General features: G+C 33.9%; 4 protein-coding genes across 4 annotated transcripts; all 4 read right to left on the bottom strand.

Annotated features, from left to right (window-relative positions):
* Window positions 1–1,599: 1,599 nt before the first annotated feature.
* LOC149406583 (Ypt/Rab-GAP domain of gyp1p superfamily protein) lies at window positions 1,600–4,821 on the bottom strand. Its single transcript, XM_089607655.1, has 7 exons — window positions 3,657–4,821; window positions 3,047–3,163; window positions 2,758–2,936; window positions 2,571–2,664; window positions 2,394–2,471; window positions 2,143–2,244; window positions 1,600–2,048 (listed from the first exon to the last, which is right to left on the bottom strand). Exons 1-7 carry the CDS (start codon window positions 4,134–4,136, stop codon window positions 1,914–1,916), a joined length of 1,185 nt encoding a protein of 394 aa, XP_089463781.1. The 5' UTR covers window positions 4,137–4,821; the 3' UTR covers window positions 1,600–1,913.
* A 5,766-nt stretch (window positions 4,822–10,587) lies between these two features.
* LOC149406582 (uncharacterized) lies at window positions 10,588–13,671 on the bottom strand. Its single transcript, XM_089629309.1, has 3 exons — window positions 13,545–13,671; window positions 12,431–12,742; window positions 10,588–11,022 (listed from the first exon to the last, which is right to left on the bottom strand). The coding sequence occupies exons 1-3, from the start codon at window positions 13,642–13,644 to the stop codon at window positions 10,748–10,750; spliced, it is 687 nt and encodes a 228-aa protein (XP_089485435.1). The 5' UTR covers window positions 13,645–13,671; the 3' UTR covers window positions 10,588–10,747.
* A 1,894-nt stretch (window positions 13,672–15,565) lies between these two features.
* LOC149406581 (uncharacterized) lies at window positions 15,566–17,649 on the bottom strand. The gene is made up of 3 exons (XM_089626889.1): window positions 17,506–17,649; window positions 16,963–17,067; window positions 15,566–16,184 (listed from the first exon to the last, which is right to left on the bottom strand). Exons 1-3 carry the CDS (start codon window positions 17,594–17,596, stop codon window positions 15,943–15,945), a joined length of 438 nt encoding a protein of 145 aa, XP_089483015.1. The 5' UTR covers window positions 17,597–17,649; the 3' UTR covers window positions 15,566–15,942.
* Window positions 17,650–21,401: 3,752 nt separating this feature from the next.
* LOC149406580 (gamma-secretase subunit) lies at window positions 21,402–22,542 on the bottom strand. Its single transcript, XM_089625747.1, has 2 exons — window positions 22,244–22,542; window positions 21,402–21,785 (listed from the first exon to the last, which is right to left on the bottom strand). The coding sequence occupies exons 1-2, from the start codon at window positions 22,482–22,484 to the stop codon at window positions 21,625–21,627; spliced, it is 402 nt and encodes a 133-aa protein (XP_089481873.1). The 5' UTR covers window positions 22,485–22,542; the 3' UTR covers window positions 21,402–21,624.
* Window positions 22,543–23,106: the final 564 nt, after the last annotated feature.

The following is a 23,106-nucleotide window of genomic DNA, read 5'->3' as shown; positions in this document are numbered from 1 at the left end:
TAATAAATTTCGTCGTGAATTGCGCCACTTTGAGCAATCATATATTTTTTTGGTTAAAGATCCACTGGCTTTATACGATGATAATTTTCGTCTCGAATATGTGAGCAAATTTTTATTTTTATTTTTTATTTTTTATTTTTGGTTAAAGATCCACTGTTTTATCCACGATAGTACTTCTGGTCGTGAATTGCTTACTACACTGGACGTGTTTCTGACACATGGGCTGATCTCTTGTTAATTGAGATTTCACGATGTCCGTAAAAAGTGAGGAGATGCAATATAATATAAAAGGGACTGAATTATAATATTTCCATTGATTGTACATTATGATACAATTACAATCATGAAGGCAAGCAATGACTTGCTGTTAAAAATCAACTTTAGCCAAAAGGCACTTCATCTGCTATTTTAACAGATTAAAAGCCAATCTCTACCACTTTATATTGGGATGCAATATCCGCCATTTGAGGCGCTCTTCTCTCCACACTGGGTGCACAAGACACCATTTATTTTATTTTCGTTCACAAAAAATATAACATAAATAGACGAATTAAACTACTTAATGCGTGAATTAGCTATATATGAAATTTATTATATTATGTTTATAAGGTTATATATTTAGCGAACCCTATATACAAATTTTAAAAAAGTCAAATTGTAACACGTGACTACATGACAAACAAAATATAAAAAAATAAAAAAATTAGGTAAATAGCAAACTAATACGAATGAAATTATCACATAGTTAATGTTTCGTAAATGTCACTAGTCATAAAGATGACATTACATTTCTAATTTGTCCTTTCATTGAAATAAAAAGGTAGGATATTTACATCAATTTACATGTGTAAATACATGGATTTGGTTATTTACCTAAAATTTACGAAACGTTGACTATATAGCAATGTGAAACTGTAAATATGACTATATACCTAATGGACCTTTTAAATTAAAAGATAATTTTCATATTTTATATCTTTATCACTAGTTTATTATTATTATTATTATTATATATATATATATATATTCATGTTATGTGTTTTAATTAATATTTCATTTCATAATTTGTGTATTAATATCTATGTCATACATAATGTGTCCTTATCTAAATATTTCTTTTTTTTTTAATGAATTTACATATATTTGAGTCTTTAAATCATTTTTAAATTTATGTAAAATGAATAGAAAAAATACGATTCTATATAAAGACACAAGTTAAATATATGTAGACTAAAATATGATATATAGAAAGTTAATAAATTATTTAAATAATAAATTAGTAAAAAAATATGTAAATATAGAGTTTCGGATAATGTGATTTTTTTTTTTTTATTTGTCTTTTCAGACTCCTCCGACTAGTAGTACCACTACCCACACCGCTACATAAATCAAGTCTCCAACAAACTCTCTTATTAGTGTGTGCCAGACTGCCATTCCTTGAAAAAAAAAAAAAAAAAAACGTACATTCCCAATGTCTTCACTTTTTTATTTAATTTTTTGGAATAAGACCTTAGACTTGAGGCAGCTGAGTTGCAGCCAGTAATGAGAAGAAAAAAAAAACGCGTTTTGGCCATGAAAATGAAAAACAAACAGAAACTTGGAGACACAATGGAATCTTACACTTAACAGGTAAATTGTACAATTTTATATATAATATATTTATATATTAAAGGGGCATTTCTAGCAATAGAGCAAGAATACCCCTGAATTGTGCAATAATGAACCATGACCAGGTTATATTTAGATAACAGTTTGAAATTTACATCTACTCAACTACAAAATCCTCAAAACACAACTCACTCACTCTCTGCTTTTAACTGTTCCGAACAACGGAACAGAACGAAAGGCTTTAGTTCGTTCAAGAGGATACAACACACATTTTACAGTTTGATTTTGTCTCGGCTCACCCGTCGCTACTTTCCTTCCATCTTTAACGAATTTAACCGCCTCAGTCTCTGGTCAAGCTCCGCCATCACGGCGGGTTCTTGTTTTTTCCTTTGCTTTGATATCGTGTTGGTCGTCATCGAACCTATTTGGTCGAAAGCCACCTGCGAGATGGGTAAAAATGTCAACAAAAAAAAAAAAGGGAAAAAAAAAACGTATATCTTATCGACACTGATGATGAAAATCGATATTAATTACCGTCAGAAGATCATCGGGGTCGAATAGGTGATGAGTAGTTCTCTGCAGAATATTAATCACATCGCCAACATGATGAGTACAAAGCAGCTCTTCTTCCTTCATCTGCCATTTTTCGTTGGAGGGTAGAATCGTAAAAAAAAGGAAAACGTTACAGCTTATCTTAATAGCCCGATTTAGAGCACGAGACAATAAGCTTGATTATATACAAATTTACAGTCACAATTTTTTTTTTTTTTTTTTTGTGTTTATACCTTAAACATAGCCAGCGCAACGTGAAATAGAACCTTTGCTCCCTCATAGAAAAGGACATCCCACACTCTTAAAGTAGTCTACAGAAAAAAAAAAAAAAAAAAAAAAAAAAGACGAAAAGTCAGTCTCGGAAGATTAATTAGATGATTAAAACACAAACCCGGGGTCGCTAATCTAACCTCCGAAGGCAAACTCTTAGAAAAGAGGCATAAAAACCACTCAGTGCATACAAGGGAAACATCAAACTCTAACGCTTTCAAATGGGCGGCGATCCTGCATTTTTGGCCCCCGGTTTCTCAAAAACACCCCCAAAATAGAATATACAAATTGTAAATGTGGTCTCTTTTTTACTTTTTTTTTTTTTACCTGGGGCATTTTTGGGCAAGTAGATCTTTGAAAACTCTTTGTTCCACGTGGCACCCGGATAAATTCGTGGTATAGCAATCATTGACCAAGACGTTCTCCAAGAGAACGGCGAGCATCCAAAACGCGTCTTCCTCGGTTTTCATCACGAGCAACAACAACGCCGCTACGTAATTCAATCCCTAACAAAAAGAGACCGCCAAACAAACAAACATACATCAGAAATCAGCGTGGAATACACATAGGAATACCGTTTAGCAGAACAAATCTAGAACGGGGCGTTGGAAATCACCTGGCAATAGCCGACATCGGAGTCTCGGAACGAATACCCGACAAGAACACGCCGCAGAGTAGCGTGCCCTTCTGGTGTGTCCAACCACGGGTGGCCCGGAAAAGTTCGAGGAAGGTCCTGCGTGTTAGTTTTGAAACACAGCAATGAATAAACCACTAAATAATGAAGAAGAAAAAAAAAAAAAAAACTATACTTAGTTAGACATGAGAAATGCACCACATTGCCATAAGAATCCATGTTTGACTTGATTAAGAGACAAGTAAAGCTAAGGATACTTGGAATGGGATCATCGTCAAGCAAGTAATGTTAACAAGCATTATGATCTTATTAACCAACTAATCCATTGGTGTCCCAATCTAAAAAACCAAAAATAAAAAAATTACGAATCATGATCTGAAATTTTGTCCGGATTAGTCCCTCCCATGTGCTTCAAAAATCCAAATACCGTGATAGTTTGTTTTCCTTCTTTTAGGATCGGATAAATAAAATATAGGAATACAATTAACAAGCAAAAAAAAAGAAGCTATTTTTAACAATGGATTGTGAGACTCATAAACAAAAAACAAAGACAAAAACAAATGAAAACATAAACATGGCTGAGAAGACTCACATGATCGATCTGCCTAGTGGCAGGGGTGACTTTTCCGTCGACGGCCTTGGAGAGATCGTTGTAATAGCTGTCAGGCACGGTTGACTTCTTCTTCGCCGCTCCGGATAAAGAGAACCAGACCTTGGGCCTCAACAATGGCGGAATGCCCTTCCTGATGAGCTTCTTCAACGTTATCGAGTTAGCGAGCGTCGAGAATTTCAAGCCGATCATTCCTTCGGAGATCATCATCGATGGCTCCAAGTACCAATTCGCGCCCTTATTGGCCTCCAAAGCCCACCAAACCCTAGCTTGCTTCCGAACCTTCTCTCTCACCTCGTTCAACACGTTCACGTCGTCCACATTTCCTTCGACGGTGAACATGTACAGATCTTGGAATTTCACCGTCAGATTCGCCCTCCGAGCGTGGATGCTCGGCCTCAGGATCGGAATTTGGGATTGGAGCTCCAACGAGAGGTCTCTTTTGCTTTGCGTTCCGTACATTTTTATTTTTTTTTAGATTAAAATGAACAGAAAAGAGAAACAGAGACAGAAAGAGAGGGACTTGGTAGTCAAAGGGGAAGGAAAACCCACCAACTAGAAACCATTTAAAGCTGATTTTTGTGGGTGATGATAAAGTTTCGAAATTTAAATGGACATTGAGCCAAAAATATAGGATACGAAGTTCAAAATTTTTTTTTTTTTGGTTCCTATCCTCAGAATTTCATGGATGAAAATGATTGGTTTTGTATCATCATCAACAACTTCAAACTTCCACAACAAAATACTGTGACAGGAAATATTAAGGGGAAAAAAAAAAAAAACTGATCTTGTGAGTGAAAATTCAGACAAATGTTTGAGACCCACAATCGGAAATGAATGGAGGGGAAAAGACAGAGATAGAGTTTCTTTTATCTCTCTCTCTCTCCGATGAGTATATGCAAAGAGAAAATGGCAAAGAAGGTGGTGGATATTGAAATGGGTTTTGATTCAGGAGCCTTAGAAAATAAAATTAGAATAAAATAGAAATAAAAGATATCTAATTTAAGGAAATTAAAATATATTTGGAAATGGGTGACGAAGAAGAGAGGGTTTACAAGGATCGAGAGTGCCCGATTTTGGGGATGATTTGAGATTTGAGCAAAGAAGACTTAAAATAATAAAATAGATGGTCTGAAATCTGAAGTGGTCTTTTATTTATTTATTTATCTATTATTATTAAATTGTTTATTTGGTCTATAGACTGTTGGATAAAATAAATAGTAATACTGTAATTCAAACGATAAGATAGGAGAAGAGGTCTAAAACAATGCAATGGGGGAAAATATTTCAATTTTGTGGGTTCTAGTTTTTAAATTTTTCTTTTTATAAATAATTATTTGGAACGTTAGAAAAAGACACTTGGTAGGCTTCACATTTCAAATGATATACGATTGATGGGTGAAGGTATGACGTGTAATGTTTCGAATGGATTTGTTCATCTTTGTATATATAAGCCTAGAGTGCTAATACCATCTCCGATGATAACTCTATAAATAAAAATTGAAATTTTTCAATGATAAAAACTCTAAAATTTTATATTTGAAGTAATTTTGACACTAATTAAACAATGTTATACCAAATTTAAATATAATACTGCTTATTTGGTGTCAAAATTACACCCAATATTTACGTATTATTATGATCTAATTATTTCCTAATCTATTGTTAAAAACACATATTTTAGTTAATCTAAGTTTAATAATTATTTTTAATTATTTAGAACTCATTTCATTTAATAAAATTTAAATAATATAATATTCTTTTTATAGTAATTAATTTATTTAATAATATATAATTTTCATATTTATGTTTTTGAATGATATATTATTTATTCTCAACAAAATTTTTGTATTATGTAATGAAGTTTATTAATTTTAAATTTTTTATAATTATATTTTTATATTTTGAAATAATTCATTATTGATTCATATTAAATATTACTCATAATTAATAATATAATTACATTATTATATACATAATTAGTAACTAATGAAATTAAAAAATTTAATCTAAAAGCATATTCTTAAATTATTATCTTTAGTGTAAAGTTTGGTGTTGTACCATTGGAGTAAAATCAAAATTTGGTGTAAATGCTACACTGTATTTGGTGTGAAAATTACACCAAATATAGTGTTACCATTGGAGATGCTCTAAGGTCCTAAAATACGCTTGTAACATCTTATAATTTCCACTCTATTTTACAAGATATTTTTTTTTATCTTAAAACTCATAGAAAAATGGAGTCTTTTAGAAAAGAGTGTTTGTAAATTCCGGAAAGACTCGGTATTTATAGTTATTTCTCATATAGTGAACCCCCAAATTCTCATATAATGAACTCCAAAAGTAAGGAAGTCCAAGGCAGGAGAGGTGACCTCGACCGAATGACGGCTTGGCATTGCTACCGAGCGCAATACTGGTTCAGTGTGATCGCCATGCACAAGGCCCATGCACATTTTTGGGCCAGACCGAGCGACTCTTGGGCCCATGAGTTTGCCGAGTCAGGCACATAATTTGACTGAGCCCAAGCAATGTTGTCTGGACGCGAAACCAAAGTGTTTCTTTGGGTTAAGCCGAGTGAGGAAGTTGGAAAGAAATTTTCCTTTAGCACCCAAGCAGAAGGCTCATGTGGTCTTCGAGCCAAATTGAGCACAAAACTTGGCTTAACGATCTCCTCAATCGCCAGAGCGGAAGGCCCGTGCAATCTTAGGGCTTGAAGGCTGTTGTTGGTTGCCTAGGAAAGTCTTCAGGTGGAGCCAAGTGAAGGGATCAACGCTATATTGCTAGGCGAGAGATTCTTCCTAACAGGCCTTGCAGGGCACGCATATAGAAGGCTATGGTCTGGTTTCAAACTCGACCGAGCTAAAAACATGGGTACAACTTTTATTGGACCGACGATGCGGATAAAGAGGACTCTATCCAAGACCTCAGTGGGGTGGTCGGACGTTGGGCCGAGCCCATATGAGTAGAGTCCTGACAAACCAAGGATGACCACAAATGAGTCACGTACAACGAGCGCTAGATGGTTGCGGACGAGCCACAAATGAATGGATTTATCCTTCTTCCCCGTTATATTTTGACTAGGTTCTCCCTTCACTAAGTCATGAGTACTATGCTTCGATTTTAGTCTTGGGTTGATTTTTTGGCTCAAGTCTATGACTGATAGGTCGAATATTTTGTAGCAGTTACAATAATTACATAGAGCCTAATGAAGATTCAAGACTAAGTGATCTCTTAATAAAAATGAATGTATCCTATATATATATAAGTGATATCGTGTAATGGCTATATGATTGAATCATGCACCTACCTTGTTATCTTATTGTTAGCATTTGTGCCCTAAATTTGAACTAATAAAAAAATTAAATCTTAAAAATTAAAAAATCGCACACATAATTTATAAAATTTATTCTCAATGCGAAAGTTGTGTCCACTTTTTGGCTGCATATTACACTAATAACTCGAATTTTAAGTTGTGTTTACATACTCTTTCGCACTCTATAAAAAATATCATAACACAAAATATATATATATATATATATATATATATATATATATATATATAAAAATCTAAAGACATATATGCACATGATCGTCGTAAAGTTTTTATAGTCATTGTCGATAAATTAGACCGACAATTACTTAACACTTATCACTTGTGCCCACTTTTTTTTTATTCTTTTTTTTTTTAAGTTAAGCACGTACGGGAAGTAATACATTAGCAGCGGTTAATTTATAAATAAATAAATAACTTCTAATCTTGTTGATGATAAACCAATAAATGTTCTGACCTAACCCCCTGTCGTATTTAGAGTTCAAGATTGTTACTTGGATACCAATTAACCTTACCACCCATGACACCCTCATTTTCTCTCATTATAAGTTTATAACTGATATTAAAGATATCAATGCATTACACGTGCAGTGACCTACCTTTAGTTTAGTTCCTTTGAAATAAAGGCAATTCCTCGAATTGCCCGGCCTTTATACACCTGTGATGGTTTTTCTTAAGCTATATATATATATATATATATATATATATATTTTTTTTTTTTCTCCATTATAGTTTTCAGGTTTGTTTCTAGTTTGTGTCGGCACTTAATAAATAAATAAAAAATTAAAATATATTCTAACATTCGAAAAAAAAAATCCAATAAATTGTACTAAAACAGTACTGAAAATTATATTTTCGTAAATGGTTGTTTCGAGTACAACTGATAATGATTTCATAGTTATGTTACAGGGGTGAAATCTTATATGAGTTTATTTTATTTATTTATTTTATAGAACTTATATGAGATTTTTGTTATTTATGCAACGCAACTAATTTTTTTTTTTGTTCAGATTGCCAAGCTCGTCTTTTCTTGACTAAAGTGTTTTGAAAAAAAAAAAAACGTGTACATAAATTTGGGGTTTGAAAATTTGTTATGTATTATATTATTTCACTTTTTAAGTGTTTACCTTTTCCTTTCTTAATATAGGAGAGAAGCATGTGTTTTGGACTGATTCCCTTCAAATTTATCAAAATTACAATTTGTTTTTGGAAGTTTTCATAAACAATACAATTTAGGTTTAGAAGGAACCAAGGACCGGCTGAAGTACTAATTAAATAAGTTTATTTTTTTTAAGGAATTAAATAAGTTTATTTGACCCAGAAAAAAAAAAAAAGAATACAACTAAATGAGTAATGATAGCATTTTCCTTCTTAAACTAACAAAGCTGATGCTTATAACGACATCATGGGCAGTAGTTCCGCTCACGTACCCTGCAACAAATCCATATTACAAAATTATTAATTAAACTGACCAAAAAAATAATCATATACCTTGTCATACACTTGTTCACGTCAGAATCATCTATGTTCCAAAAATGTTAGGAAAAAAATATGTTTAGGGAGAAAATGAATTTGCTTACAACTAAAGTGCGTTGCTTATAAATATTATAATAAGAGAAATACTTGAATCAGGCGCGTGACTTTGACGACGTAATGTATTTTTAATTCAAATGCGACTAATTGCAACTGCTTCATAAATTCCAAAATTCTTACACGGTATAATATGCTCCTCTCTTTTTTAGCTTCGAGATAAGTTTTGGTAGAGACAAGGGTCGGCTTTTACTTTAGACGAGTTAGGTCCACACCTAAAGTCCCAAAATTTTAAAAACTAATAAATGCTAAAAAAATGTTTCATCTCATAATACTCATAATTTGATCGGACATGTAAATATTAACCCATTTCGTTATAAATATAATTTTTTTTAAGAGGCATAATTCTTAAATTTTGCTTAAAATCTCAATTGTGTTGGACCGACCATGGATAGAGAGAGTCTGGGAGAAAACCTTCTCAAATTTGTTTTAATCTCATTTGCATAAGTTTGAATCATTGCATGATATTCTCTATTTGCATAAGTTTGAATTGTTGCACGCTATTCACATAAATGCTATTAACGTCGTTTTTGGGTCAACACTTAAAACCGCCCGTAATTCGGTTTATGGCCGGACCCTATGACCGCATTTTGGTTGGGTGTGGTGAAATCTTTTCTTCTCGTCGTCTTTGCCTCGCCGGAGAGAGGTTCCCAATTTCTCGTCACTTCGCGATTAATTCACCTTCGTGTTCTTCGCGTTCGTCGAGTTTGTAGTGTTCTTCGCGATCTTCAGATTTGTCGAGTTCTTCATGTTCGTCGAGTCCTTCCGAGTTCGCCGTGTTCTTCACGATCTTCGGGTTTTTCGTGTTTATCGCTTGAAAAGACAAGAAACGTGAGCTAGAGGGACGCGAGTGGGTTTCCCCTGAAAGGCGTGGGGGCTAATATCTCGTCTCAAGTTTCGAGAGAGAAAAATATAATGAGTCGAGAGTAAAACAAATATATTTTTAAGTCGAGAAAGACTTACTTTCCGAGCGAATGTACGGAGTAGTTTTTGGTCATTTTTCGAGAGTCTCTTGTACGTTGGGGCCGATAGTTGTGTTGCATGTGCATATAAATATATGTATATGTATTTATTAATATGTATACGTCATATATTCATGCACACATTTACGTATTCCTTTTTCTATGTGCATATACATATATATATATATATATATATATATATTTTATATATACTTTTACGTATATCTTGTGTGTCTTTCTCCAAAAAAATGTGATACGCCGAGAGCCATTACATGAGTATCGGCACGGTCTTTGCCGAGGGTATGTGAAGCACGCCGAAGGTTACGGCAGGTCACTATTGGCCATATCGGAACTTGTTGTGGTCGTGGTCGAGTCTCTCTTGTCGCGGTCAGAGATATCACGCGAGCCTTACCCCAGAGCCGTGATCGAGAGTTAAACGTGTTGCCCCAATGTTTAATTTGGCTCGTCCAAGGTTTGGAGTTCGAGCTAACGCCAAAGGTGTGTCGCCGATAGTCTTCATGAACTCACGCCGAAGACATGGCCGAAGAGTCCATGACTTGTGCTTATGCCGATGGTATAGACTTTGTCTATTCTGACGATAGTTTTGCTATATATATATATATATATATATATATATATATATATATATATATATATATATGCATACATTTTCTTATATCTTGTATATATATTTATATTCATGCATGCATGCACTCACTTGCTTATGTGTTGTGATGTAAACATATTTATCTATACATATAAATTCATGCATATATATACATATATTTATGTGTATATATATTCATGAAAAAGTTAATGTATATATATGGTTTTTGACTTCGGGGTTTAACTTGAAGTCTCTTCTTTGTTTGTGGATTATTTGGACTTTGTGTATGTGCCCGATGTGCTATTTTTATGCTCTCTCGGAGTATCGTTTCACGGCATAACAAACACCACTTCATATCACACACACACACACGCACACGCACACGCACACGCACAAAATAGAAAAAAGAGTAACATTGCCCGCAATTTTAATTTTTTATTTATTTATGGTATATAATCCTCATTGAGCAAGATAAGATTGAAGGCAGATTTTCAAACACTTTATTGAAGTACTAGCTAGATATAGGATACATCAAGACCTAGCTAGAGTTTGTTTTTTTTTTTTCTTCTTCTTCTTCTTCTTTCTATTTACTTTTTCCTCCACGGTGGCTGTCGACGGTGAGCGGACCTCCACCACCGCCGCCCCCATACCCACCGCCACCGCCCCCGTATCCGCCGCCACCGCCGCCGCCATATCCGCCGCCGCCACCCTCTCCGCGGCCTCCGCCTTGACCTTGTCCGCCGCCACCGCCTTGCCCCCCACCGCCGCCGCGGCCGCGTCCTCCGCCTCCGCCCCCACTTCCTTGACCACTGCCCCCTCCCCCGCTACGCTTCACGTCGTCAACTCCGGTTGTAACATCTGCAAACACGACGTACATATATAGATCATGATATATACATTACGTAATCTATTTGAAAAACAACGCTTTAAAATTTGAGTTCTCTAGACTCCTATTAGATCAAAGACTACACTACACTCATGATGATGATGATTGTCTTTTAGAATGGGAGGTTTTTTTTCATTATTATTATTTTTTTTATTATTCTTCGTTCTTGCCGTATCACATATTTTGAATATATAGCACAAATAAGAAAGATATCATTTAAACTTCAATAATATCTATAGTATATAGCTAGAAATGTTAAATATTTGCAATTAGCTACTGATTTTATTAATTGCACAATTAAATTGACAATTTTATCTAAATGACTATTGTCTATTAATTGAATTATTTAGATAAAATTGTCAATTTAATTACAGTCAATAAACTCAGTGGCTAATTAACTATAGTTGACAAAAATTTGACTTTTTAACATATAATAATAACTATAATTAACGGATCATTGACTATTTAGCAAATAATAAGTTTGATGTAGCTTAATTGATTAAAAGACATTTCAATATTCTTTGGGAAAATATCTAGAGTATCCCTCGTGTTTAATCGAAATGTGAGATTTATCCCCTCTATTTCTAGAAATATCAGATATATCCCTTCAGTTTAATATAAATGACATATACATACCCTAAAAAAATGTTATATTACAAATATCACCCTTTTCGTTTATTTTTTTATAAAAAAATAATTTGAACTCCTCAAAATACCCTTAATAGAATAAATATTTATTTACTATTTTATTAAAAAAAATCAAAATCTCTCTTTATAAAAAAAAATCTTAACTTTTTATAAAGAAATTTTTTAATTTAATTTTTTTGTATATAGAATAGAAGATTAAAAATTATTTCATTAAGGGTATTTAGGAGATTTCAAATTATTTTTTTGTAAAAAATAAACGAAAAATGGTGATATTTGTAATATAACATTTTTGTAGGGGATGTATATGTCATTTATATTAAACTGGAGGGATATGTCTGATATTTCTAAAAATGGAGGGGATAAATCTCGCATTTCGATTAAACACAAGGGATACTATTGATATTTTCCCATATTCTTTTGAACACGTAGACCTTAAAAGAAAGAAAGTGATAATCAAGAGGTGAATAGTTTTACCCCAAAATTTTATATATATATATATATATATATATATATTTTTTTTTTTTACTCAAAATCATATGATTTTATAAATTTATCTCTCATAATTATTTTCATTTTTCAAATTTGCCGGTAATTGCAATTTTTGGCTCTACCACTAAATCCTAGAGGTGTAAGGGAAGGTGATTTCTCTATTCGGAGGTCTATAAATATACATGTCAAAAAGTAGAATTCTTAATTTTTATCTAGAACGATATAGTAAAAGATAATATATACCGTGTCCACTACTAGTGCATCTCTTGCCCTTTCGTCCTCCTCCTCCGTGACACTCGGTGGTGAGGGGACCGCCACCTCCGCCTCCAGACCCACCGCCGCCGCCGCCGTAACCTCCGCCGCCGCCGCCTCCGAATCCGCCGCCGCTGCCTTGTCCGCTGCCGCCGCCTTGACCACCGCCTTGACCGCCGCCTTGACCGCCGCCCCCTCCCTGCCCACGTCCTCCCGTTCCACCGCCGCTTCCCTGGCCGCCGCCGCTTCCTCCGATGCGCTTCACGTCTTCCACTCCGCCGGAAACTACTTCCCCGCCTTGGTCTGCAAATAAGCAATAAGGTCGCAGAGTGAAAAATGTAGCTTGAGATCCGTTTGACTTTGACTTGTGACGTAAGTTATATATCAAGTCAAAGTCAAAGACCTGTATTTATCCATTTACGTTCGCCACTGAAGTTTTAAGCATATTACTTCGAGTTAAGAATTTAAAACGTGATAGAAATATTATCAGTGCGGTGTGTGTTGTTTACATTCATGTTTAAATTACGGATATAAATACCATTTTCTACATTTTAAGTCCCCATTATTTTAAGAAGAAAATGTAATACAAAAAATTGAAAGTAACAAATGAAGTATATATATACACACACCAAATAGTGCAAAAAAAAAAAAAAAAAAACAATTTACAGTAATATGCTAAAATAGTAATATGACAATCTAGTTTATTATATATATATATATATATAGAAAAACGCTTTCATATTTCAATCACTATGCTACACTAATTGTGGATGCGTACGTCTTTTAAAGCGAGAGAGGTGAATTTTTTTAGCTACATAAAGTCATCTATATAAAGACAATATATCACCTTTTTTTTTTTTTTTTTTTTTTTTTTTTTTTTTTTTTTTTACATATTTCATATATCCCATTTCAATAGGAAGTATATTTATAGATTAAAAGCAACTACTATATACTTTGAGAATTATAGCTTCAATTTTTTTTTTTTGTAATTTGATGTAAATGGAATTGAGGATGAAATTTTTCCCATTGTGTTAAAAAAAGTTGTTACAATGTGAGATTTTTTTTGGGTACAATAATAAATAGAAAGGAGTATTGTAAGACTAACCTTGCGTAACATCCTTATTGATCCTATCAGCTGCTGAGGATATGACAATAACAGCAGCGAAGAAGAGAAGACCAAGCAAAACAAAAGCTCTTGACCTCATATTTGACTTATTATTATACTGTGTGAATGAATATGTTGTGTGAGAGCCTTTTAGTTAGCGTAAAGAATATTTATAGTTGAGGTGTGGAGAGATAAGATGATTATTTAATTGGAAAGTGAGATACACGAGGCGATTAGAGTGTATTTTCACCGCTTTTAGTTGACAGCTGAGTTTGTATTCCTCATCCTTATTAGACATCAATTTGGTCGTGGCAAAGAAACTCGAGACAGGTCGTTTATTTCCGAAGTACACGTGGCAAGAGGCACCGACTTGGGAACTGATATAATAATATGGACGGTGAAATTCATGCATGTGCACGGAAGTTCATGTTTTACTTGGTCATTTTCGTAATGGATCCAACAACATTTTTTTCTGTGCTATAAAAAGCAGTGAGAATTTTAAGTCACGTTTTGATAGGAAATGATCATTATAGTTTTATTGGCAAGATAATTAGAAGGAATCACTCGTATTTTACATCTTAATTAATTACTGTCTAGTCAACATTAGTTCTTCGTTTGTAATATTGGACTATACAAATGTTTTTTTTAGCAGACATTCATTCGTTGTTTTTGAAGAACTCGGTCTTGGTGAACTTTTGAAAGCTGATTGGAAGATGTCAGTTGTACGACTCCAAAGCCTTCTGATTCTGAATCACTTTCCTTGATAATTTATAAATAAATAAAAAATAAAAAGCCATTGTGCAAAGCGATATTTATATAAAATAATTCTATTATAGGTGTGGATGTCGTTGCCCTCCACACGCAGCTATGTAGATGTGTCTGTATGTTTTTTTGATTTCATCAATTTTTATACAGATTGCTTTTCCACTGTTATATCATGTTGTTTCTCAAGTTTTATTAAGTTTGTAACTCTAGATTCCTTGATGAATATAAGCTTGTGATTCTGTGATATTTATGCATAATTTAGAAAGTACTAGAAAAAAAAATACATTTTGTTAATGCTTTTTGGATCACTTGAGAGACGGACTTCAGATACCACGTACATTACTAATGTCATTAATTTTGTTTTTTTTCTGTCTTTGTCATCTAAACAAGAAAAGAAAATACGATATATCGAGATACGAAGGAGCTCTGACGCTCAATATTAGTTCGAATGAAAATTATGAGGCATGGGGCTTTAAATTATTCTCTTGAGTTTAAAAAAGTACTATAATGGACTGAGGCACGAAGCTCTATGATGTGGGTCCTCGCCCAGGACGAGTCTTTGATCCTTGCGAGGGCCCACATCTTGATAAATACTTGCGAAGACCCACTATGGACAAAGATGTGGCTCGGCAAGGACCGAATGGGCTGAGAAATGGCTTGACGAGGACTTGGAGTCCGAGGAGCGGTCTTTGGCAAGGGTCAAAAGGATCTTTCGGCGGGACCTTTTGACCGGGGAGCGTCTCTTAGAAGAGGATATGAGACTTGGGTCAACTTGAGTCATATGGGCCTAGTTCAAGAAACTGATTTGGGCTTCTGAATCATTTTACTATCGAGTAGTTTTTTTGTGTCGAGACGTCGTTTTTCGTAAAAAAAAAAAAAAAAGTAACTACATAACACCTTTGTTTTAGCGTCTTGATTCTGCTATTGTGATCTTCTGTTTATGTAGTTTTTATTCTATTTTGTTTATAGAGATACTGATATTATTTTGAAAAATTTGTAAGATAACTATTTGTATTGCTTAAATAAATGATGTACAATTGTGCATGTAACATTTTTTTATTTAATTATGATTTATTAGTAATTAATTAATTTAAAAAAAACATCTGTGCTAAGATTAGGAATTTGTACTTTGAAAATGAGCATTTTAACTTGTAAAAAAAATTAGATTTTACTGAAAAGCTAATATAGCACCTCTAACAACAATGCTACACGCCCATTTAAATTAACATATTTGTCAAATTCTTACTAATAAACAATTCGACACAAATATGCAATATGAGGTAGATAAACTTTCATTCCCATGGATGCACATACATCATCATCACATGAGTCGTACATAACACAAGTTTATTATTACCTATCCAAATAGAGAATCTAATTCTAAAACTTTTCATGATGAAATTTCTGCGGCGGATTTTTATTAATTTATTTATCCATAGAACTCTCTCTTAATAAACACGTACACTTTTAACACACACACACCCCCCATACGTAGGAAGCAAAGTGTTTAGCAAATCATACGTTTGAGCAAAGCCCTATATTTTTAACTTCACACACATGCACGCTCTTCGCCAACATGCATGCATGCATACATTATACATATACATATATATATATATATAACTAGGGTTTCCTAATTTCCTCCACCTCCGCCGCCATATCCTCCTCCGCCACCTCCCTTGCCGCCGCCGCCATATCCTCCACCACCTTTTCTGCCGCCACCACCATATCCTCCGCCACCGTGGCCGCCACCTCCGTACCCTCCGCCGCCTCTTCCGCCGCCGCCATATCCTCCGCCGCCGCCTCTTCCACCGCCGCCATATCCTCCGCCTCCGCCGTGCTTTTCGTCTTCTATTGCGGCATATAAGGTTTCACCTACAGGGATGTGAGTGAGGCAACTAAGAAAATAAACGTTTGTTTAATCTAAGAATCCATTAGTTATATAGTTATATTTACCGTTCCACATTTTTATATAGTTAAATAATTTGTAAATTTTAATTAAATAGTCATATCCATGTATTTACACGTGTAAATTGATGTAAATATATACTTCAGTCTCTCGATCTTTTATTTTAATGAAAAAATAAATCGAGAATATCACGTTATTTTTATGACTATTTTATCTAAAATTTACGAAACATTGATTATATAACAATTCTAAACATTTTGTAGTTGGTTAATTACCCATTTTTTTTTGTTAATCTAATGCATAAGAATCGATCTAGTCCAAATTTACCACGACATAAATCATACGCGCTACATGTTTGTAATTAGGAGTATGAATTTAATTTATTACAGGATATCGGATAGTTGAGGGCTTCTTCAACAAATTATTCGACTGTTTCGTACTAAATCATACGCGCTACATGTTTGTATATAAAAAAAATTGGCTACGTAAGCCACATAAACTATAGGAATTGTAAATTAGTCAACTTTTGGTAAATAATTTGTAAATAGTCAACTTGCATACGTGGCAGCCTATTAACTACCTAAAATATATGTTTGGTTGTGTTAAATAAGGCTTTTATTAATTTGTTAATAAGTTTACTTGGCTATTTACAAGAAATTAACTAAAAGTGGGCTATATCTCAATCCACTATATCCGTGTGGCTATATAACTTAATAACCCTTGTATATATATAGTATGTTGTACCTTGAAGGGGTTCGACGCAGCATCTACAGCCGTAAGGTCCACAGCATCTGTGTCTGCATGGGTACTTTGCATCTTCAGCATCGCCACTTTCCTGTTTCTTACCCACTGAATATATATATATATATATATATATATATATATATATATATATATATATATATATATATATATAGTGTGTATATATACATCATGTATTTGTTAGTTACTAATACTAGGGAATTTAACTTTTTATAGTAAACAGAGATCACTTATAAATATATATATTTTATATCATAACAATTAGCATTTTTTTAAGGGAAACAATTTGCATATTATTGGTCGCAACATTTTGAATATATATACTCGATAATTAATCGCATCGAATTATGATCCTGTTTGTTGCCAAAAAGTACTTTATATACATTTAATTTTACGGAAGTGTGTGAACTATTTTCCGCGGTGCATTAATAAGTTTCTGAATATATAGTTTGTAAAGAGACCCTGGACGACGCATATAATAAATATTTATAAATGTATATATCGAAAATGAAAGTATACACTTACCTTGGGTTTCATCATTCTTCTTGATCTCATCAGCTGCCACAAGAACAGCAGCGAAGAGAAGACCAAAGAAAATAAAAGCTATTGACTTCATGTTTGAATTCTTTGTATTCTATTATACTTGACTGATTTCTGTGAGATGCTTTAGGTTCTCACGAGCAGTATTTATAGTGAAGCTGGGAAGTTAAAATAATAATTTTTATACTACACAACAAGACACGTGAGGCAATTAAGATAGAATGTCGTTTCGTGCACTGGATTTAGTTGGCAGCTGAGTCTCCTGTGAGATCACTTTGGTCGTATAACATCACGTGTCTTTGATTTAGCTGTGCACGTGTTAAGAGATTTCGACTTGTAAGTGATACAGTGATCTTCTAGACAAATATATGGATTTACATCGGTGCATATAGAATTATTTTTAGTATTTATCAGCGCCATATGAAAAATAAGTCGTACAAATCCTTAATACTGCTATCTTCCATTTATACAAACGACAAACATAAATTGGCCGAGAAATATGTGAGTAGAATTGTAGATCAAAGTCACCTTAGAAAAGGTTTGAATTTGTAAGTGTGACGTGATGCGATTAGAATTTGGTGCGACAATACAGCAATAATAAACTTGAAGATAATAACCAATAGATATACATCATGATATGACTCATGCGTTATGTTACTTATGTATAGTCCAAATTTATTAAAACTTAGGTTATTATAACACGATTTTTTTGGTAAAAATACCTTCGTTAATCAGCAATTACGAGCCTCGCCGCAGCCACGTCATTACAATAAACGGAAGTTTTAGAGAAGAAATAAATAAGCTGCGAGTAGTCGAGCTATATAGTTTAGATATTAATTAGAGGATAGTATCTTTTGCAGGACACCAATTAAATAATATAAATTGTCATAAATTATTTTTTTATTAATTTGTTCACTAAGCATATTAATTTTCTTTTAACAAATATTTTTTGTGTTGATTTTGTAGGTAAATGAACAAGGTGCGAGGATCACTTGAGAATTTGCAGCTACTCCATATAGACGAGAGTGATGAATGAAAGACTCCAACCACCAAGAGGACACATATGTAAGTTATTGTACAACACTCTTGTTTATCTATATAAAATTTGTTAAAATTATATTATCTTTGACAATACGATAACTACTTTTCGATCTTGTATGTGAACACTGAGATGAAAATGCTCATCGTTCAAATAAGGCGGCAAGTTGAAGAGACCAAAGAGCGTGGGAAGAAGAAGTCATACACATGACTTTAATTTAAGTGACACTTCTACAAAAATACGAGAATTGCCGATTGAAATTACTATTTTTTTTTATTAAGATTTGTTTATTAACTAATAAAATTTCCAAAATTTTATTAACGTTGAGTAGATATTTAAGCATCTATATAAAGTTATATATGGGGTAAATAATGTTGTATAAAATTCATATAAATGTGAAGACATTTTATCTTTCAATATTTTATGATTGTCAAATTTTGAGAACCTTAACTATATATATATATATATATATATATATATATATATATATATATATATATATGTATATATATGTATATTGAATGTTATATGAATTAATTGAAAAATAATGGAATTTTATAATTTTTAAGTAATATAGTTAAGGTTCTCAAAATTTGACAATCATAAAATATTGAAAGATAAAATGTCTTCACATTTATATGAATTGTTGTATATATATATATATATATATATATATATATATATATATATATATATATATATATATATATATATTTCTTCTTGAGGATATATTTCATCAAGTGTTTCATTTTAAAACAATCTTTGTGTAGAATCGTGCAAAAGGCTTATTATGTGCTATAATTAATTTTTTTATAACTCAATATGAAAATAGGTATAGATTAACTTACAAAGGCTTATTACAGACAATTGTTTAAAATTATGAGGAAAACTTGCACAAAGTACCGATTTGTTACTTGTATAGGAACATTGGGCAGTGCCCCCCTCAAATTAAAAAAAAAATAGCTAAAAATAATTATATTTATTTTACTTATTTAAACATTAATAATGTGTTCATATATGTGTGTGTGTGTATATATATATACACACACGCGTCAAGCTCAGCAAAATGTCCCGGTGTCTTTCTTGTGTTTGTCTAATCTCCACAAACATCTTAACACAAAATCCGACAGCTGAGACTTGTGGTTAACATACCTCTTTTTTTTTAATCAAGTGATCAACTCACAGTAATTAACGTCCGGGTTCCTCTCAAGCTGACCAGCACTTGGTGGAAGAACACGACACTCAGCTAGTCCACTCCATGATCACCACATATAAGAATAGGATATGGGAATTTCAAGCCAAAAGCTCTGTTTCTCGCTTGTGATTACTTGGCGCTTCTAAAAAACAGTACGTGGATATTGGTTGATTTTCCAAGAAATAAAAGGCCAATAGTGTGCAAATGGGTCTTCAGGCTTAAGGAAAATCCATATGGCTCCGTTTACAGGCACAAGGCAAAACAGAAAGCTTTCATCAAGTAGCAGGCTTTGACTATTGTGAAATCTTCAACGATGTGTAACCAAGCCAAAAGCCATCAAAATTGTTCTCTTTGTGGCCATAAACAGAAAGTTCACCAATTAGATGTGAACAATGCTATCCTGAACGGAAACTTGAAGGAAAAGTCTACATGACTAGACCTATTAGTTTAGATGACAAGTCAAAGCCTCTACCAGTATGTGGGCTGATCATGCTCACTCTTAGGAGTCGGGCGATTCTTGGGACCTTGTCAGTCTCGGTTCGATTCCCCTGGAACGTGTCTCCTATTCGATAATGCCAGGGCCTCATGGATTTTAGTCGGGTCTAAACTGGACACCACGGGTTTATTAAATTTAAAAAAAAAAAAAAAAAAAAAAAAAAAAAAAAAAAAAGCTCAGTCAAGAGGAGCATGGTTTGAGAAGCTACATAATGCAGTATTCGAGCAAGTAGTCAAAGTCTGTCAAGACTGTTCACTCAGTATTTGTTTTACAAACCTCAAGCCTGGCCGTATTCATCTTAGTATATGTAGATGACATCATGATAACCGAAACCGAAAGTAACGAGGCTGATGTTCACCACATTATCAGGAATCTCAATTATAAGTTATCGCTTGAGGAATTGGATGAAATAGGTACTGAATTGATTACCTGTTTCGTAAATAGGTGAACTGTTTCGCAATCAAAATTGCCAAAATCAACCTATACTTTCCCAATCCCAGATTTCGACCAAAATGGTCTACCACCATGCATGGCGATCGACCATTATCGACCAAATGGAAACGATAATTACGCATTCAAATTTAAACGTTCATTTTTTTGTTAATAAAGTTCATCATAAACGACTGTTGCAAACTGATAACCAAAAGATTGAACAGCTGATAACGATGACGATATACAATTAAAACTATTTTATTATACAAGTAAGAGAGTTAATCTCATCCACTCCAGCGATGCCACTTCTTGATGAGTAGTTTAGTAACAGGAAAATACAAATAAAAATGACAATGCACAGTCTCTACATCCTGGAAGAAAGTTGGAATTTCTTTTTCAAGCCAACTTCATAATCAAGTACAGTTGTGTATGGCCGAATAATATACAGACCATGTATGTAATGCACGACGAACAGTTTGGTGGAGTGAACTAAAGTAAAGACATTTATCGTTTTAAGTTTTAACAGCTAAATTGTAGCTTTCAAACATCTTTTGCGACTCAAAGAAATTGATGAGAAAACTAATCATCTCCAACAATATCCTTCTAATTTCTATATCTAAATCATCATTACTTTCTTGCGACAACTCAACACCAATACTCTTAATGACCAACTGCTTTAAGTTAACGACAAGATCACAAGTAGAATAACAAGTTCAGCGTAATCAATCTGATCAACTCATTAGCCAATATGATGGAATTTCTATTCCATTGGAGTAATACTTACAACAAACAACATCTTTACTTACTTTTACTATTCCCATCTACAGTAGATTAAGTACATACAATGTCAATGATCATTCCAATTCAAGGTAACTAGCGGTCCTACGAGCCAGAATTTGAGCTATCTCAAACAACCCAAAAAACAAAACGTACATGGATAGTTTAGCTCCAAGCATCCAAGCCAATTTTGTCAGCGAGGTTGTACACAACAAGCTGGTTCCAAGTGGGCCCGAAGAGTCTCTCCCCACCGATCGCGAAAGTGAGCGCCCATGAAGAGAGAAGAACGAAAAATACCGTGAACCCAATAGCAGACCTCACAACATCTGCAACGAAACCAAACATTTCCAGTTTTCAATTTTCCAAAATTCTAACCCTCAAACGATGGACCAAATACTTCATTAATTTTAATACGAAACATCCGTGGCAACATATGGGAGCTAAGTCTTGATTGTTCCTTAAAATGCTCCTACGGAAAGCATATGAGCATTCTATAACTCCCACACTTGGATCAAACTTCCTAAGAGCCTATAAAGTCAATAATAAATAAAAATCCACAATCCATTTGTAATGCAGCTTAAAAAAAAAAAAATTATCGTTCAATTGACTAGTCATTCATGATAGCGAAAAATCTGAATCTAAGACGAGGAATAGCGAAACGTGCAAAGAATGAACTCCGACGATTCTATCTACAAGCCGAGTGAATGGTTTCCGATGGCGAGATCAGGAATCGGACACGAGTTTGAACGAAATGAAAGGATGTGAGGAAAGAGGAATGACTGACAGTGGTAGATGGAGGGGAAAGATCGGCGATGGCGGAGAACGGGCCAGAAGTAGAAGCAGTTGAGGGCCCAGAGGAGAGGAAGAAGGAAGAAGCCGAGAATGTAGAAGCGGCGAGCGTAACCCAACGACTCTTCCTCGCTGACGCCCAAAGACCCGTCGATGGTCGTCCACACCGCCACTTCGCTCTCCGATATCGACCTAGGGTTCCGATTGCGATTCCGAACCCCTTCTTCCTCTTCCATCTCTCTCTCGACTCTGTTCTTCTCTTGGACTTGACCTTTGGATATTATATTTACATGTATATACTCTAAATTTTGCGTATGGCTCATTTTGTTGTTTTTGTTTTAGTCTAGGGAAACTTGATAAAACAAGCTTATAAAGCATGTGATTTGAAAACCAAACCATGTTTTGGTTCCCTTAGGAAAATCAAGCATCTCACCATGTAAAATGTCCAAATTATCCTTAGATGAATTTTTTTTTCAAAATCAATCATTCACTCACTCACTCCCCTTCCCTTCCCTTCCCTCACGTGTGGTTTTTCAATTCTGAAACAAAAAAAACGCACAGCCCTCCCATACCTTCCATTTTCAATTCAAAACCCAAAAAAAAAAAAAACCCGCTCATCCCGTCCCAAACCCCCACGCACAGCCAACCTCCACGCACGGCAAACAGCAAACCCCCACGCACGAATGGGTAAGTTTCGATCCCTAATTCGACGATTTTTTGTATTTTATGTGTTTGATTTCCTGAAAAAAAGAGTTTGAGTTCGTCATGTTGGATCCAGAAAAAAGTTCGAAATTGTTGTCTGTAATTTCGAACTTTATAGCTATTATTTCGATTGCATTTTGAACTTTATAGCTGTTA

The sequence above is a fragment of the Urtica dioica genome, chromosome 1, assembly GCF_054948205.1.
Source record: "Urtica dioica subsp. dioica isolate 48M chromosome 1, U.dioica_male_clone48M_v1_H2, whole genome shotgun sequence".
NCBI lineage: Eukaryota > Viridiplantae > Streptophyta > Magnoliopsida > Rosales > Urticaceae > Urtica > Urtica dioica.
Note: the sequence above shows the minus strand (reverse complement) of the source record. Positions and strands in the feature narration are given on the sequence as shown.

Coding starts and splice junctions, on each gene's coding strand:
- LOC149406583 (XM_089607655.1), bottom strand. CDS start 4,136: ATGTACGGAACGCAAAGCAAAAGAGACCTCTCGTTGGAGCTCCAATCC. Junction 2,665..2,757: donor CTTGCCCAAAAATGCCCCAG/GTAAAAAAAAAA, acceptor CCAAAAATGCAG/GATCGCCGCCCATTTGAAAG. Junction 2,245..2,393: donor TTGCGCTGGCTATGTTTAAG/GTATAAACACAA, acceptor GAAAAATGGCAG/ATGAAGGAAGAAGAGCTGCT.
- LOC149406582 (XM_089629309.1), bottom strand. CDS start 13,644: ATGAGGTCAAGAGCTTTTGTTTTGCTTGGTCTTCTCTTCTTCGCTGCT. Junction 12,743..13,544: donor CAATAAGGATGTTACGCAAG/GTTAGTCTTACA, acceptor GCTTATTTGCAG/ACCAAGGCGGGGAAGTAGTT. Junction 11,023..12,430: donor ATGCACTAGTAGTGGACACG/GTATATATTATC, acceptor TCGTGTTTGCAG/ATGTTACAACCGGAGTTGAC.
- LOC149406581 (XM_089626889.1), bottom strand. CDS start 17,596: ATGAAGTCAATAGCTTTTATTTTCTTTGGTCTTCTCTTCGCTGCTGTT. Junction 17,068..17,505: donor GAAGAATGATGAAACCCAAG/GTAAGTGTATAC, acceptor ATATATATTCAG/TGGGTAAGAAACAGGAAAGT. Junction 16,185..16,962: donor CTGCGTCGAACCCCTTCAAG/GTACAACATACT, acceptor ACATCCCTGTAG/GTGAAACCTTATATGCCGCA.
- LOC149406580 (XM_089625747.1), bottom strand. CDS start 22,484: ATGGAAGAGGAAGAAGGGGTTCGGAATCGCAATCGGAACCCTAGGTCG. Junction 21,786..22,243: donor TTTCCCCTCCATCTACCACT/GTCAGTCATTCC, acceptor GTTTCGTTGCAG/ATGTTGTGAGGTCTGCTATT.